The sequence below is a fragment of the Dreissena polymorpha genome, chromosome 9 (assembly GCF_020536995.1).
Source record: "Dreissena polymorpha isolate Duluth1 chromosome 9, UMN_Dpol_1.0, whole genome shotgun sequence".
Classification (NCBI taxonomy): Eukaryota; Metazoa; Mollusca; class Bivalvia; order Myida; family Dreissenidae; genus Dreissena; species Dreissena polymorpha.
This window is the reverse complement of record NC_068363.1, coordinates 70,278,336-70,293,329: the sequence shown is the minus strand read 5'-3', so window position 1 is coordinate 70,293,329 and position 14,994 is coordinate 70,278,336. Positions and strand designations below refer to the sequence as shown.

The 14,994-nt window shown below is 37.7% G+C and overlaps 1 protein-coding gene across 1 annotated transcript in view; it reads left to right on the top strand.

Moving 5' to 3' along the window:
• LOC127844221 (WD repeat-containing protein 7-like) overlaps window positions 1-14,994 on the top strand; it is an 87,842-nt gene that overhangs the window by 44,970 nt on the left and 27,878 nt on the right. Inside the window, 7 exon segments of the mRNA XM_052374283.1 lie at window positions 1,166-1,483; window positions 3,548-3,676; window positions 9,284-9,495; window positions 9,931-10,185; window positions 10,566-10,792; window positions 11,230-11,350; window positions 12,754-12,873. Of these exon segments, the coding sequence (XP_052230243.1) occupies window positions 1,166-1,483; window positions 3,548-3,676; window positions 9,284-9,495; window positions 9,931-10,185; window positions 10,566-10,792; window positions 11,230-11,350; window positions 12,754-12,873 (1,382 nt within the window).

Below are 14,994 nucleotides of genomic sequence, written 5' to 3'. Positions count from 1 at the left end.
GCTGTACAGTGCACAGTGATAGGGGCTGTACAGGGACAGTGATAGGGGCTGTACAGGTACAATGATAGGGGCTGTACAGGTACAGTGATAAGGGTTGTACAGGTACAGTGATAGGGGCTGTACAGGCACAGTGATAGGGGCTGTACATGTACAGTGATAGGGGCTGTACAGTGTACAGTAATAGGGGCTGTAGAGGTACAGTGATAAGGGCTGTTTAGGTATGTGCAGATACAGTGATAGGGGCTGTACAGTGTACAGTGATAGGGGCGGTACAGTGATAGGAGCTGTACGGTGTACAGTGATAGGGGCTGTTCAGTGTACAGTGAAAGGGGCTGTACAGTGTACAGTGATAGGGACTGTAGAGGTACAGTGATAGGGGCTGTTCAGGTATGTGCAGATACAGTGATAGGGGCTGTACAGTGTACAGTGGTAATGGCAGGTACAGTGATAGGGGGTTCCGTATAGAAAGTTGCTTTCTATTAAAAAAATCTGTCTGAATGTATGTACGTTTACTGTTGTCACAGATTAACCTGTGCAGTCCGCTCATAAGGGTTATCAGGGACCACACTTTCTGCCTAGTTTGAATTTTTATTTAAAAGAGACTTCATGTCCACTAAACATTCCCTTAAATCATTCAGTATCGTTTCAGATTAGCCTGTGCTGCACAGACTGCACAGGCTTGTCAGGAATAACACTTTCTGCATATACTGAATTTTCATTTAAAGGGAAATCATGTCATGGAAACATTTCATAAAAGCAGAAAGTGTCATTCCAGTCCCCACAAGCTTATCTGGGACAACTTTTTACTCACATGCAATAAGCCCCCTTTTATCAGAGTGCCGCTCATATTTTGGTTGTTTTGGTACATTATCAATTTTAATTCATGAGTGCTCAGAGAAATTAATATATTCAAAAGTGATGTTAATGCCTTTTACAAAGTTCTGTTCACATTTAAAAAGGGTTCAACGAATAACCACTATCCCATTTAGAAGCGATTTGATGTGAACAAAATATTCCATGTGCGGATTACAATCTAATCTGGGCCGACATGTTACGAATATTCATTAAACCCTGTTTTAAAGGTGAGTGTTTTTGTGTGTGAAGATTATTTATTTTAATCTATGAATTATCAAAGTCTGGCTCATATCCTCTAACCATATCCCAGGTCACTTGGATCGTGTGGTTCACGGTCTCACAGCTGAAGAGATCCTCAACAACTGTGATGAGAACGCAGTGCCCGTGTTTGAGCAGCTTACCAATCCCAATCTGACACTCGCGCAGGCTTTCAAGCGACGCAACCTTGCCACCTTCAAGAACCTCGCACAACAAAAACTGCAGGCCCTGAGCCAGAACCAGCCCTCGTCAGGGGCCAAAGTGGACCTGTCCAGTCCCCAGGACTATCCCATGTACATAGAGGGCATACGCACCAACACCCTTGACCCCGAGGCTCATGTGATTTTCTTTGATACTGAGGCTTTAATTGGTGAGCTGTAGTTGATATGTGTCAGCAGTCAGATACACTGACTGTTTTGGCAGCAGAAATACCCGTATGCAACTGCTTTGTTTGCAAGTTCTTTGTGCAATATTTGTAAATCATGTGTCAAAAACCACATAAATAAAGATTCTGCTTGCTCTTGAAAATGTGTTTATCAAACCCCTATAAGCTTAAGAACTGTGAATAGCTATTTCACTGGAAATGCATATTCTGATGGTTTTTATATTTGCTACAAAACGTTTAAACTTTTAGCTAATGAATAAACGTTTAAACCTTTAGCTAATGAATGATTCCATCCATAAATTAACACTAAGGCATACTCAATGCATAATGTATATTTGAGACCTGCTCAAATTATTTGTTCAGCCTATTATGTTTCTTAAAATTATATTTGAAATTTTGATTGGTTTTTTAATTGTTAAGCTTGCAGTATTTTTAGCTCAGTTGTTTTCGAAGAAACACCGAGATATTGTCATAGCCAGCTCGTCGTCCGCCGTCCGTGCCGTGCTAAAACCTTAACATTTTGTTAAGGTTTTGAACATTGGCTCTTAATTCAAAGTGCTTCAACCTACAACTTTGAAACTTCTTATGTAGCTGCACCTTGATGAGTTCTACATGCCACTAGGTCACTAGGTGAAAGGTCAAGGTCACTGTGACCTCTTAAAAAAAAAAAAAAAATTCTGACAAGCTTTCATTTATTCAAAACTGCACCTGCAGCCGAGCGTGGCACCCGTTATGCGGTGCTCTTGTTAAGAATAAGATTTAAGGGACATATTAAATGAATTTGGTACTATTTGAAGTTCACCATTATATGTCTTATATTGACAGAATTAACTATAGGCACTCAGAATTTTAAATAGAATAACCAGAAAATAAAGGTATAACCAAAATAAATGAGCTCTGTTCTGGGAAAACAAGGGTTAATGCACATGTGTTTAGTGTTATTTTGCGCGGTCTGCACAGGCTTATCAGGATCGACTCTTTCCGCGTTTAAGGTATTTTTGTTTGTCTTTTATTTGTGATTTGAATCTAGTTTTTGTAAAAAGTGTTGTCCCTGATTAGCCTGTGTTGACTGCATGGGCTAATCTGTGACATAACTTTATGCACCTGCATTAAACCCAGTTTTCCAGAGTTGGGCTCTAATAAAGTTTCTGCCACTGTGAATAAAACCTGGTTTCTCTGGTTCAGTGAAAATATCACATTAACAAGGTTCTTTTAATTGAATTCTATTTACATCTTAAATAAACAGATTCTTTGCTGCACTGCATTGGCTTTATGTATATGGCAACTATTCTTTGAACTTTAAACCCTCTCATAATATGTTTTATGTGGACTATAATTCTGTCATATACATAGAGAATATAATGTGAGTTTTGGATAAAGATCAAGTTTATCATGCGAGGCTTAGAACCGATGTAGCGCGAGGCTTGCCGAGCACTAATATGGTTCGTGCCGAGCATGATAAACTTGATCTTTATCCAAAACTCACATAATATTTTATTTATCCTATTATTTTGTGGTCGTTTATCGTTCAAAAAGAGTAAAAATACTTTAAAATTCAAAGAAACAGCGCTGGTTTTCCAAGTTGACTCTGAAGTGTTTGTTTACTTGAACGTCATCATTTGCTATGACGTCACATTGAAACATAAAGTGCTCTTAAGATAGAGATTGGAAAACCATGGTCTAAAAATAGCGATAGTATAAAGGTAAAGTTTATACGATAGTTGTTATACTATCGATTTTCATCTGGTAATAGGATAAATATATATATTTGAGTCGCAATTTTGGAAAAAAAGGACTTATAACATGTGCATAAAGTGTCGTCTGGGATAAGTCTGTGATGTTTGCACATTCTAATTTGGGACAACACTTTCCGCTTTTATAGTATATTTCATTTAAAGAAAGTCACTTCTTAGTGAAAATCTTGTTCAATCAAAAAGTGTCCTGCAATCTGCACAGGCTAATCTGGGACGACACTTTACATACATCCACTTATCCCCATTTTTTTCAGTCTCATATGTATATAATGTGTATTGTAACCTGCTATTCCAGTGCAATTACTTACCAATGAGTTTGCGACAATGTCCCCCGAAGAGTTGGAGGCAAAGGGTTTGACCTCACTGGTGACCCTTTCTCGTCGACCCTCAACTGATGGCAGTGGTTCCCCGCCCACCATTGCTGGTAACTTGCCTTGGTTTCTGGCTATAGGGAACTTGAAAATCTCAGAACCAGTCAATATTTTTGTTTTGCCAGAATGTTTTCTAAATCATTTTTATTGTTAATTATTTATTATTATAATATCAATATGTACTCCAGATTTCTCAAACACTTCTTTTGGTATATATAAACCCATGTGTGCTGTATTTCTAATTTTTTGCCAATTGTTGCATGGTGGTGTTCATATAATTTAAATCATGCATAAACTGTTAAAATAATGAATTGGTGTATTTATGTGGCTTAAAATTCGTTTTTGCTCTTTTTTTACGATCTCAAATATGAGAGAGCATATAGTTGCAACCTTGACTGTCCAACCAAATATCTTATTTTTTAGCTCATCTATTTAAAAAAAAATGAGCTATTGTACACCTGAGTGTCGGCCTCTATGTTGGCATTTGGTTAAGTTTTGTGTTTAGGTCCACTTTTCTCTTTAAGTATCAAGGCTATTGCATTCAAACATGGCACACTAACTTACTATCATGAGGGGACTGGGCAGACAAAGTTAAATAACTCTGGCTGGCATTTTGACAGAATTATGTGCCCTTTTTATACTTAGAAAATTGACAATTTTGTTAAGTTTTGTGTTTAGGTCCTTGTTTTTTCCTAAAGTTTCAAAGCTATTTCTTTCATACATGCAACACTAACTATAATAAGGGAACTTTGTCAAATTTTCATGAGTTAAGCTTGAAAATGGTTCCGGTCCGTTGAAAAACATGGTTGCCAGCGGGACAGGGCAGTTTTCCTTATATTTACATAGTAAAAAGGCTTGTTAAACAATCGTGAATTAAGGTCATGTAACATGCGAGACAACTCTTCTAAATATTGCATTTAAGTTTACAGTAGTTACTCCCCTTTGATTATTAATGTTTTCATTATAATACAGTGTCGATTTGTGTATCATTTATGTGTCAATTGTTATTCGAGGTTGGATGTTTTTTTTAGCTTTCCTGATTGCTCAGGTGAGCTTTTGTGACTGGTCTTTGTCCGTCGTCCGTCCGTCCGTCCACATTTGATCGTAAACACTCAAGAGGCCACATTTATTGTCCGATCTTCATGAAACTTGGTCAGAAGATTTGTCCCAATGATATCTCGATCGAGTTTGAAACTGGGTCATGCTGGGTCAAAAACTAGGTCACTAGGTCAACAAAATAGAAAAAGCTTGTAAACAGTGTACAAATCACATTTAATGCCCAATCTTCAAGTAACTTTGTCTAAATGTCTGTCTTACTGATATGTTGGTTGAGTTCAAAAGTTGTTCCGGTCTGTTGAAAAACATGGCCGCCAGTGGGTGGGGCAGTTTTCCTTATATTGCTATACGTAAACCTTGTAAACACTCTAGAAGTCACAATTTTTGCCCAATCATCATGAAAGTTAATCAAAACATTGGTTTTATTGATATGTCGGACTAGCTCGAAAATGGTCTAGATTGGTGAAAAAACATGGTCGCCAGTGGGCGGGGCATTTTTCTCTATATGTATACAGTGAAAACATGTGAACACTCTAGAAGTCACATTTTTTGCCCAATATTCATGAAATTTGGTCAGAACATTTGTTTTCTTGATACGAGAGTTGAGTTGGAAAATGGTTCCGGTCAGTTGAATAACATGGCTGCCGCGGGGGTCAGTTTTCTTATATTTATATAGTAAAAAAATGTTTGTGAACACTCTAAAAGTCACATTTTTTGCCCAATCATCATGAAACTTGGTGAAAAGATTGGTTTTATATATATATCAGATGAGTTTGCAAATAGTCCAGATGGGTCAATAAACATGGCTGCCAGGGGGTGGGGCAGTTTTCCTTATGTGACTATATAGAGAAAAACCTTGTGATTGAACACTATGGAAGTCACATATTTTGCCTTATCATTGGGAAACTTAGTCAATACATTGGTTTTATTGATTTCTTGGAGAAGTTGGAAAATGGCTCAGATCGGTGAAACACACTTTTTAAATAACCTGATTGCTTAGGTGAGGTTTTAGGATTGGTCTTTGTCCGCTCTCCGTCCGTCCACATTTGGTTTGTAAACACTCTAGCATTCACATTTCTCAAGCATTCTTTATCAAAATTGCTGAAAGATCTCAGTCAAGTATGATGATAGGTCACCATTTCAAATCTTACAAAAACAAAAACACTCCCTTCGCCAGAGTTTTGGTTCAATAATGATGAAACTTGACCAGGATGTTTGTCTGGTCAATATCTAGGTCAAGTTTGACATTAGGTAAAGATTGAATGAACCGACTCTTCTCAGGTGAGCGAACTAGGGCCATCTTGGCCCTCTTGTTTATTTCTTATTTTTGAAACATCATCTAATAAATGACCACACCCAACACTATAGCCCCCTCTGACCCCCCCCCCCCCCGAAAAAAAAGAAATATATAAAGAAAATTTAAAAATGGTTAGAAAAAATGCAAATGTTTATTTTTAGCTCACCTGAGCACAGTGTGCTCATGGTGAGCTTTTGTGATCGTCTTCTGTCCGTTGTGCGGTGTCAACATTTGCCTTGTTTACACTCTAGAGGCCACATTTATTGTCCAATCTTCATGAAATTTGGTCAGAAGATTGGGAATGAGTTCGAAAATGGCCACATTTGCTTGAAAAACATGACTGCCAAGGGGCGGGGCATTTTTCCTTTTATGGCTATATATGGCTATAGTAAAATCTTGTTAACACTCTAGAGGCAACATTTATTTTCCAATCTTCATGAAACTTGGTCAGAAGATTCATCCCAATAATATCTTGGACGAGTTCAAAAATGATGCCGGTTGGTTGAAAAACATGGCTGCCAGGGGGCTGGGCATTTTTCCTTATATGGCTATAGTAAAACCTTATTAACACTCCAGAGGCCACATTTATTTTTCCGATCATCATGAAACTTGGTCACAAGATTTGTACCAAAGGTATATCTGATGAGTTCGAAAATGGTTCTGGTTGGTGGAAAAACATGGCCGCCAAGAGGGCGTGGCATTTTTCCTTATATAGCTTTAGTAAAACCTTGTTAACTCTCTAGTAGCCATATTTATTGTCCAATCATCATGAAACGTTGTCAGAAGATTTGTCCCAATAAAATCTTGGACAAGTAAGAAAATAGTTCCAGTTGCTTGAAAAACATGGTCACCAGGGGGCGGGGCATTTTTCCTTATATAGCTTCATGAATCTTCATAAAACTTTGTCAGAATGTTTGTTTAAATGATATCTTGGATGTGTATGAAAATGGTTCTGGTCTGTTCAAAAACATGGCTGCCAGGGTGTTCACTAGTCATGAAAGTTGGTAAGAACATTTTGTTCGAATGACATCTTGAGCTGCACAGAACAGGTCAATTCCTTTGAATCTCAGGTGAGCGACTTTGGGCCTTTCAGGCCCTCTTGTTATAACTAACCCCGCTGAAAATTGTTTGGAGGGGATATAGTAATAGTCTCCGTCCGTCCGTCTCTCTGTCTGTCCGTCCGTTTGAAACTTTGTTCGGAGCATAATTCTAAAACTACTGAAGGGATTTATTTGAAACTTGCAATATAAACAGATGGCAACTAGGAGAAGTGCGGTGACCAAGAACCATAACTCTATCTACCTTAGTTTTTTAATTATCTCCCTTTTATAAAATTTCAAACTAAATTTTATATCCGAAGCATAACTCTAAATCTACTGAAGAGATTTACTTGAAACTTGAAATATAAACAGATGGCAAGTAGGAGTAGTGCAGTGAGTAAGAACAATAACTTTATCTACCTTAGTTTTTGAATTATCTCCCTTAATTTAATTTCAAAGTAAATTTTTGTCCAGAGCATATCTGAATCTACTGAAAGGATTTACTTGAACCTTTAAATATAAACAGATGGCAAGTAGGAGAAGTGCATAACTCTATCTACTTTAGTTTTTGAATTATCTCCCTTTATTTAATTTCATAGTTAATTTTTTTCCGGAGCATAACTCTAAATCTACTAAAGGGATTTACTGGAAACTTTAAATATAAACAGATGGCAAGTAGGAGAAGTGCAGTGACTAAGAACCATAACTCTATATACCTTAGTTTTTGAATTATCTCCCTTTATTTAATTTCATTGTAAATTTTTGTCCTAAGCATAACTCTTAATCTACTGAAGGGATTCACTTGAAACTTGAAATATAGACAGATGGCAAATAGGAGAAGTGCAGTGACTAAGAACCATAACTCTATCAACCGTAGTTTTTGAATTATCTTCCTTTTTTATTTTCATATATTTTATTCTCTACAGCATAAATTCAACACTTTTTAACTAATTGATCCTTGAAATACTAATAGATGACACAGGTGCCATGTTTTACAAATATTATTCTACTCTCTAAAACAAATGTTCTCATACAAGCAAACACATTTTGGCGGGGATTTGGCACTATTGTGACAAGCTCTTGTTTTATTTTTTAAAGACTGTCTAGCTATCCCAACCAAGAATCCCTTCCCCCCCCCAAATTAAAAAAAAAAAAAATGTGTTTTATTTTTTAAAGATAAAATAATGAATGCCCCCCTCCACTATACACCCCCTCTCCACCCCCACCCCGCCCCCCTTTTTGATATAAGTATTGAGATAGGTCCCTTCAGCAGAACAGAACAGACAGTTTATTAAGACTTATACAAATGTACATCGTCTAAATACATGAAATATAATACAAAATATTGTCATGTGTCTATATATATCAACGTATGGGTTAAAACAAAATGTTATCACTGAAGAATCACTATAAGACGGTTTAATTCAATTTAAAAATTCAAAATTTCGTTCCCACTTGAAAATTGCGACCGTTCGCGCCAAGATCATGTGACTAGCTATTGAAAAGAAAAATAGATGAGCCGTCTGCACCCGCTAGGCGGTGCTCTTGTTAAGGAATTTAGTTTGAGTTCAAGCTGTTATCTTCCTTTAACTGATGATATGACATTTTCAACAGAATTTTACATTCATGTTTTTTCATGATAATTTCAAAGATAAAAATGGACAAGAAAATGTATCTTTAGAAAATTGACAAAAAGCTTTATGCTAATAATGTTACTTGCCATAATTTACTTTGAGGCAATTTAAAGGGAACATTGTAGTGCAAAACAAAATGCCTTGGAAGTAAAATATCATATTTAAGTAAGTTTTTTTTCAGCAAAAATCCAGCAAGGCGCACAGGCTAATCAAAGACGTTACTTTATGCACATGAATTAAGCCCCATATTCCCAGTGTGAGACTCAATTTTTATGCCCCCAAAGGTTGGCATATAGTGTTTGCATGTCCGTCTGTCTGTCCGTCTGTCTGTCTGTCCATCACACTTTGCATTTAGGTTTCGAAAAATGCTCATAACTTCTTTGTCTCTTCAGATGCAACCTTCATATTTGGTATGCATGTGTATATGGACAAGGCCTTTCCATACGCTTACAAATTTTGACCCCTTTGACCTTGACTTTGAACTAAGGGTCCGTGTTTAGGTTTGGATATCTGTGTTTAGGTTTTGAAAAAGTGTTTTTCTGGGGCATATGTCATCCTTTGGTGACAGCTCTTGTTGACAACTGTATTCCTGGCTCTGTAGTTCTTAAGTATCTCACTGCCCATATTCTGCAGGAATCTTAGCCAAGGTGAAGGAATCAGCTGAAAAGCTACAGGTCAGTGTTGACCCTCATGGTGGCTTCAGCCCCATCAACCAGCCACCGGGGATGTTCAAGTCCGCTGCAGCCCCGTCCCCAGTTGAGTCGCCCATGCTGCAGCCCCGGGGGCGTGTCCGGACTGACCCCCAGGTGTTCAAGAGTAACAACCTGATCATGGAGATAGCCCAGGTCAGACATGTTTGTTTGCTTTATATTTCATAGCCTGTGCTATTTGGATTGGGAAAAATTGCACAAACAACCTTGACTTTGGGAAAAATGAAAATGTTATGAAAATGATTATAAATTACAGTATTCACATTGGTTATACATGCATGTTTAACTGCATTTTTCAATTTACACTATAAAGAGCTTCAGAAGTATATGGTTCTTTAATAAACTAAATAAACCAATTCTTGAGTTTGTTGGACAAGTTTGGCATCCTTTTTGGGAAATTTGGTTAGATATTTGGAAAAAAAAGTTACTTTTTGTTATTGGGAAACAGCCTGAAGGTGGCTGTAATTTTGGCAAAAAAAGTTGTCAAATTATATTCTCTTTCTTTTTGAAAGGAAACAAAATTCTATGGTGTTGAACCTAGCTGATGTCTGTATGTTGAAATCACTTCAGCTGTTCATGTCGATGCTGCATGCCTGGGGGTTGGACCCCGACCTAGACAAGCTGTGCCTCAACAAGCTGGGAATCCTCAGGCCCCGATGTCCCATCTCGTTTGGGATGATCTCAAGGGAGGGTCACATGGCACTCATGTTGCCAGGCTGGGAGCATGCAGTGATAGAGCCTGGGCTGGTGGAGACGGGTGAGAGAGACGGGCCGTCCACAGTGGTGGACCAGACGAGGGCATTCTCCATATCAGACCATGAAGATGTGAGATCTTAATAAACTTTGTAGGACATCATCAAATATAAAAGATAGGCATATTATTTGCAAGTATATTATCTGATTATTTTTAAAATGCCTATTTAATCTTTGTTGTATTTGATTATTGTGTATGTTCTTGTATCATCTTTTGTGTCTTTTATTATTGTTAGATTTTTTAAATTTCTGTGTCATCTTTTATCCCTTAAACTTTTAACATTGCTATATAATGAATACATGTTCTGTTTCTTTAATATGTTTGCTATATGGATGTGGAGGAACACGATTTGTGTACTGTCATGATCAGTACCTTTTTGATAACTGTAGAGTTTTATCCATGGCAGTGTAAATTGCTTTTTCATTATTGATAAACCGGTATTTGACTTAAGGATGGTACTGATGGAAATCAAGCCTCCACGTTCATCAGTTCTGAGCCCAGTACAGCTCCTAGCCCTGGGGAGGACCCTGCAGTGGTGCTGTACACCATAAAGGCCCACTGGCAGATCTCCCACGAGGTCACTACCCAACACCTGATGAGTGTCATATCAGTGGCTAATACCCTTATGAGCATGAACCACGCCACGTTCAAAACTCAGAGACCAGACAAACGGAGGAGGTAATTCTCTCTGAACTACTGGTGTGATAGTAAACAACTATGTGTTTTTTGCTTTTTGTTTAAAAATGCTTACAAGATACATCTATATAGATTTAAAATGAATTTTATGAATTGAAATAGAAACTTTGTGAAATAAAGGAATGCTGCGACAAGACTCATTTCATGTTTACATTCAACCATTTTGTAATTATTCTTTTGATGTCCAGACATCTGTTTAGCAAATCAATAAGGAAAATTAGTAAAGGTAGAAAACTATCTGGCAGTTGCAGGTGACTATTCAGCATTGATAAGACAATCAGCTTTGCAAGGGTGTACAATTTTAATCCACAGTTCAAATTGACTTCATAGGCTCATCTGGGACAACACTTTACGCACATGCATTATGCCCTGTTATCTCAAAATGCAGCTCATACATCTGTGTGTTGCTTTGGTAACAGCAGGATCCGCTCCCTGCAGAGTATGATGGCCAGTGAGGCAGAGGTGGGTGGGGCAAGCACGGGCAGTGAGGATGAGTCAGCAGAATTACAGGCTGTGCTCAACCAGGCTCAGTTCAAACAAGTAGGAAGTAGTCCATTATACTGTGACCTACTAGATGTTCATTCTAAGCATTTATTTTATCTTCTTCATTCATGTTTATGTCCACAAAATGACTTAATACTAGTAACTACTACTAATACTTATAGCATTGAAATGGAAACAGAAACTTATTTTTTATGCCCCCATTTCGAAGAAAAGGGGGTATATAGTTTTCGCACTGTCCATCGGTCGGTTGGTCGGTCGGTCGGTCACACTTCGTGTCCGCTCTCTAATTCAAATAGTTTTCATCCGATCTTTACCAAACTTGGTCAGAATTTGTATCCAGACAATATCTAGGTCAAGTTCGAATATGGGTCATGCCGGGTCAAAAACTAGGTCACGGGGTCACTATGTGCATTTCAAGGATTTAGCATGGTGTCCGCTCTCTAATTGAAGTAGTTTTCATCTGATCTTTACTAAACTTGGTCAGAAGTTGTATCAAGACAATATCTAGGTCAAGTTCGAATATGGGTCATGCCGGGTCAAAAACTAGGTCACTGGGTCACTTAGTGCATTTCAAGGATTTAGCATGGTGTCCACTCTCTAATTGAAGTAGTTTTCATCTGATCTTTACTAAACTTGATAAGAAGTTGTATCAAGACAATATCTAGGTCAAGTTCGAATATGGGTCATGCTGGGTCAAAAAATAGGTCACAGGGTCACTTAGTGCATTTCAAGGATTAAGCATGTTGTCCGCTCTCTAGTTTATGTGGCTTTCTGATTTATTTTGATATTCTAAGGCATTTTTATGCCCCAGAAGGAGGGCATATAGTGATCGGACTGTCTGTTCGTCTGTCCGTCCGTCTGTCCGTCACACTTTGCGTTTAGATTTCGAAAAATGCTCATAACTTCTATGTCGCTTCAGATAGCAATTTCATATTTGGCATGCATGTGTATATGGACAAGGCCTTTCCATACGCACACAAATTTTGACCCCTGTGACCTTGACCTTGAACTTAGGGTCCACATTTAGGTTCGAAATCTGCGTTTAGGATTTGAAAAAAGCTAATAACTTCTACCAAGCATTTACACAGTTATACTTTTATGTAGTGACAAAGTTACAGTTGGGGGCATCCGTGTCCTGTGGACACATTTCTTGTTAATTTTTATTATACATAATACTTATAATTATAATGAAATATATTCTTTGTTACCAAATCATGGTACAAGACCATGCCACATTATTATGATTCATCATCATGCAGAATTATCATGATATATGACCATGCAACCTTATAACGGTTATCACCATGTGACATTATCATCACCTGATTTTGTAAGTGTTATAGGGTTAGAGCCTGCTGGCTTTCCCCCAGTATGACATGACACAGTCACATGACACCATCACATGACCTCCTTTGACCTGATCCTGGTGCCTGTTTCAGGGCTGGAGCCTGCTGGCTGCCCACCACTGTGTACTGCTACCAGAGCTTGTACAGCAGGACAACTATCGCTCCCCTCAACTGGAGATGCTCGCTAGGCGATGGCAGGACAGGTGCCTTGAGGTGGGATAACATGATATATTTGAGCAACCTCTACAAAAACTGGAGTTGCATGCGGGTTAAGTGTGGTACCAGGTTAGCCTGTGCAGTCTGCACAGGCTAATCAGGGATGACACTTTCTGCCTAGACTGGTTTGTTACTTTAAAGAGACTTCATATACAATAAAAATGACATAAAAGGGGAAAGTGTTTATCCTGATAAGCTTGTGCAGACAGCACAGGCTAATCAGGGATGACACTAAACTCTCATGTATTAAGCTCAGTTTTCCTAAAACTTGGTTCATTTCAGGAACTTTGTCTGTTTTAGCTTAAAAATCACAATTATATGTTCCATAAACTGTATGTTTTGATCAATGCTTTATGTATCTTAGTGCTTAAACTGTCATATTCTCATATGTTATAACACTTATAGCAGTTTCATGTATTTGATCACTAGAACCTATTTATTGAGAATAAGTCCACCTTGATCATGTGATTCCTATCAGTAGATAAGTGTTTGCAAAAGCCCCTGGTAATCTGGTTACTACTTAAACCCAAAATTCATATTTAATGGCGAGTACAAATTAGTATTTGACCTGATTTTTAGTGGCCATCAGGATTTAATCTGGATTTTTCTGACCGACATTCACAAATACTTATAAGTCTATTTTTTTTAGTCCTACATGAACAGGTGGGCTTTAAGTAGCACATGATTGGAGAGGCTTACCACATGTATATGACATAGTTTGGAGCAGACTTACCATATGTATATGACATTGTTTGGGGCAGACTTACCATATGTATATGACATAGTTTGGGGCCGACTTTCCACATGTATATGACAAAGTTTGGGGCCGACTTTCCACATGTATGTGACTGAGTTTTGAGGAGATAAACCACATGTATATGACATAGTTTGGAGCAGACAAACAACATGCACCTGACATGGTTTGCAGAATACTTACATGTATATGACATAGTTTGCAGCAGACTAGTCACATGTATATGACATAGTTTGCAGCAGATAAACCACATGTATATGACATGGTTTGGAGCAGACTTAGCACATTCATATGGCATAGCTTGCAGCAGATAAACCAAATGCATATGACATAGTTTGCAGCAGATGTACCACATGTATATGACATAGTTTGCAGCCGATAAACCACATGTATATGACATAGTTTGGAGCAGACAAACCACATGTATATGACATAGTTTGGAGCAGACTTACCACATGTATATGGCATAGCTTGCAGCAGATAAACCACATGTATATGACATAGTTTAGAGCAGACAAACCACATTTATGTGACATAGTTTGCAGAAGGCTTACCACACATATATGGCATAGTTTGCAGCAGATAAATCACATGTATATGACATAGTTTGGAGCAGACAAACCACACATATCTGACATAATTTGCAGAAGGCTTACCACATGTATTTGACATAGTTTGCAGCAGATAAACCACATGTGTACAACATAGTTCGCAGCAGATAAAAGACGTGTTTATGACATAGTTGTTACATTGATATAGCTGGGCATTGAACTAGAGAGTGAAGTTACTTTCATTTTACCCTTTGTATAAAAAGACTTAAACAATCATTTTACCTTCATTTATATATTGAGTTATACAACAAAGGGATAGAATTATTGAACAGTGTAACAGTTGTTCTTTGTTTTAGTATTATAACAATTGTTTTCTTTTAGAAATAATTTCTTAATTCTCCCAATTGGTCTATCATGCATAACTCAAAGAATGAGTTATATATTTGATAAGTTATCAGTCTTGTATCAGTTTAAAAAAATTGGATCCTTTAAATTAAAACTTAACCTACTGGGGAGAAACTTGATATATTTATATAGAGCAATACGCTGGTCACTGGTTCTTATATAGAGCAATACGCTGGTCACTGGTTCTTATAAAGAGCAATACGCTGGTCACTGGTTCTTATATAGAGCAATACGCTGGTCACTGGTTCTTATATAGAGCAATACGCTGGTCACTGGTTCTTATATAGAGCAATACACTGGTCACTGGTTCTTATATAGAGCAATACGCTGGTCACTGGTTCTTATATAGAGCAATACGCTGGTCACTGGTTCTTATATAGAGCAATACGCTGGTCACTGGTTCTTATA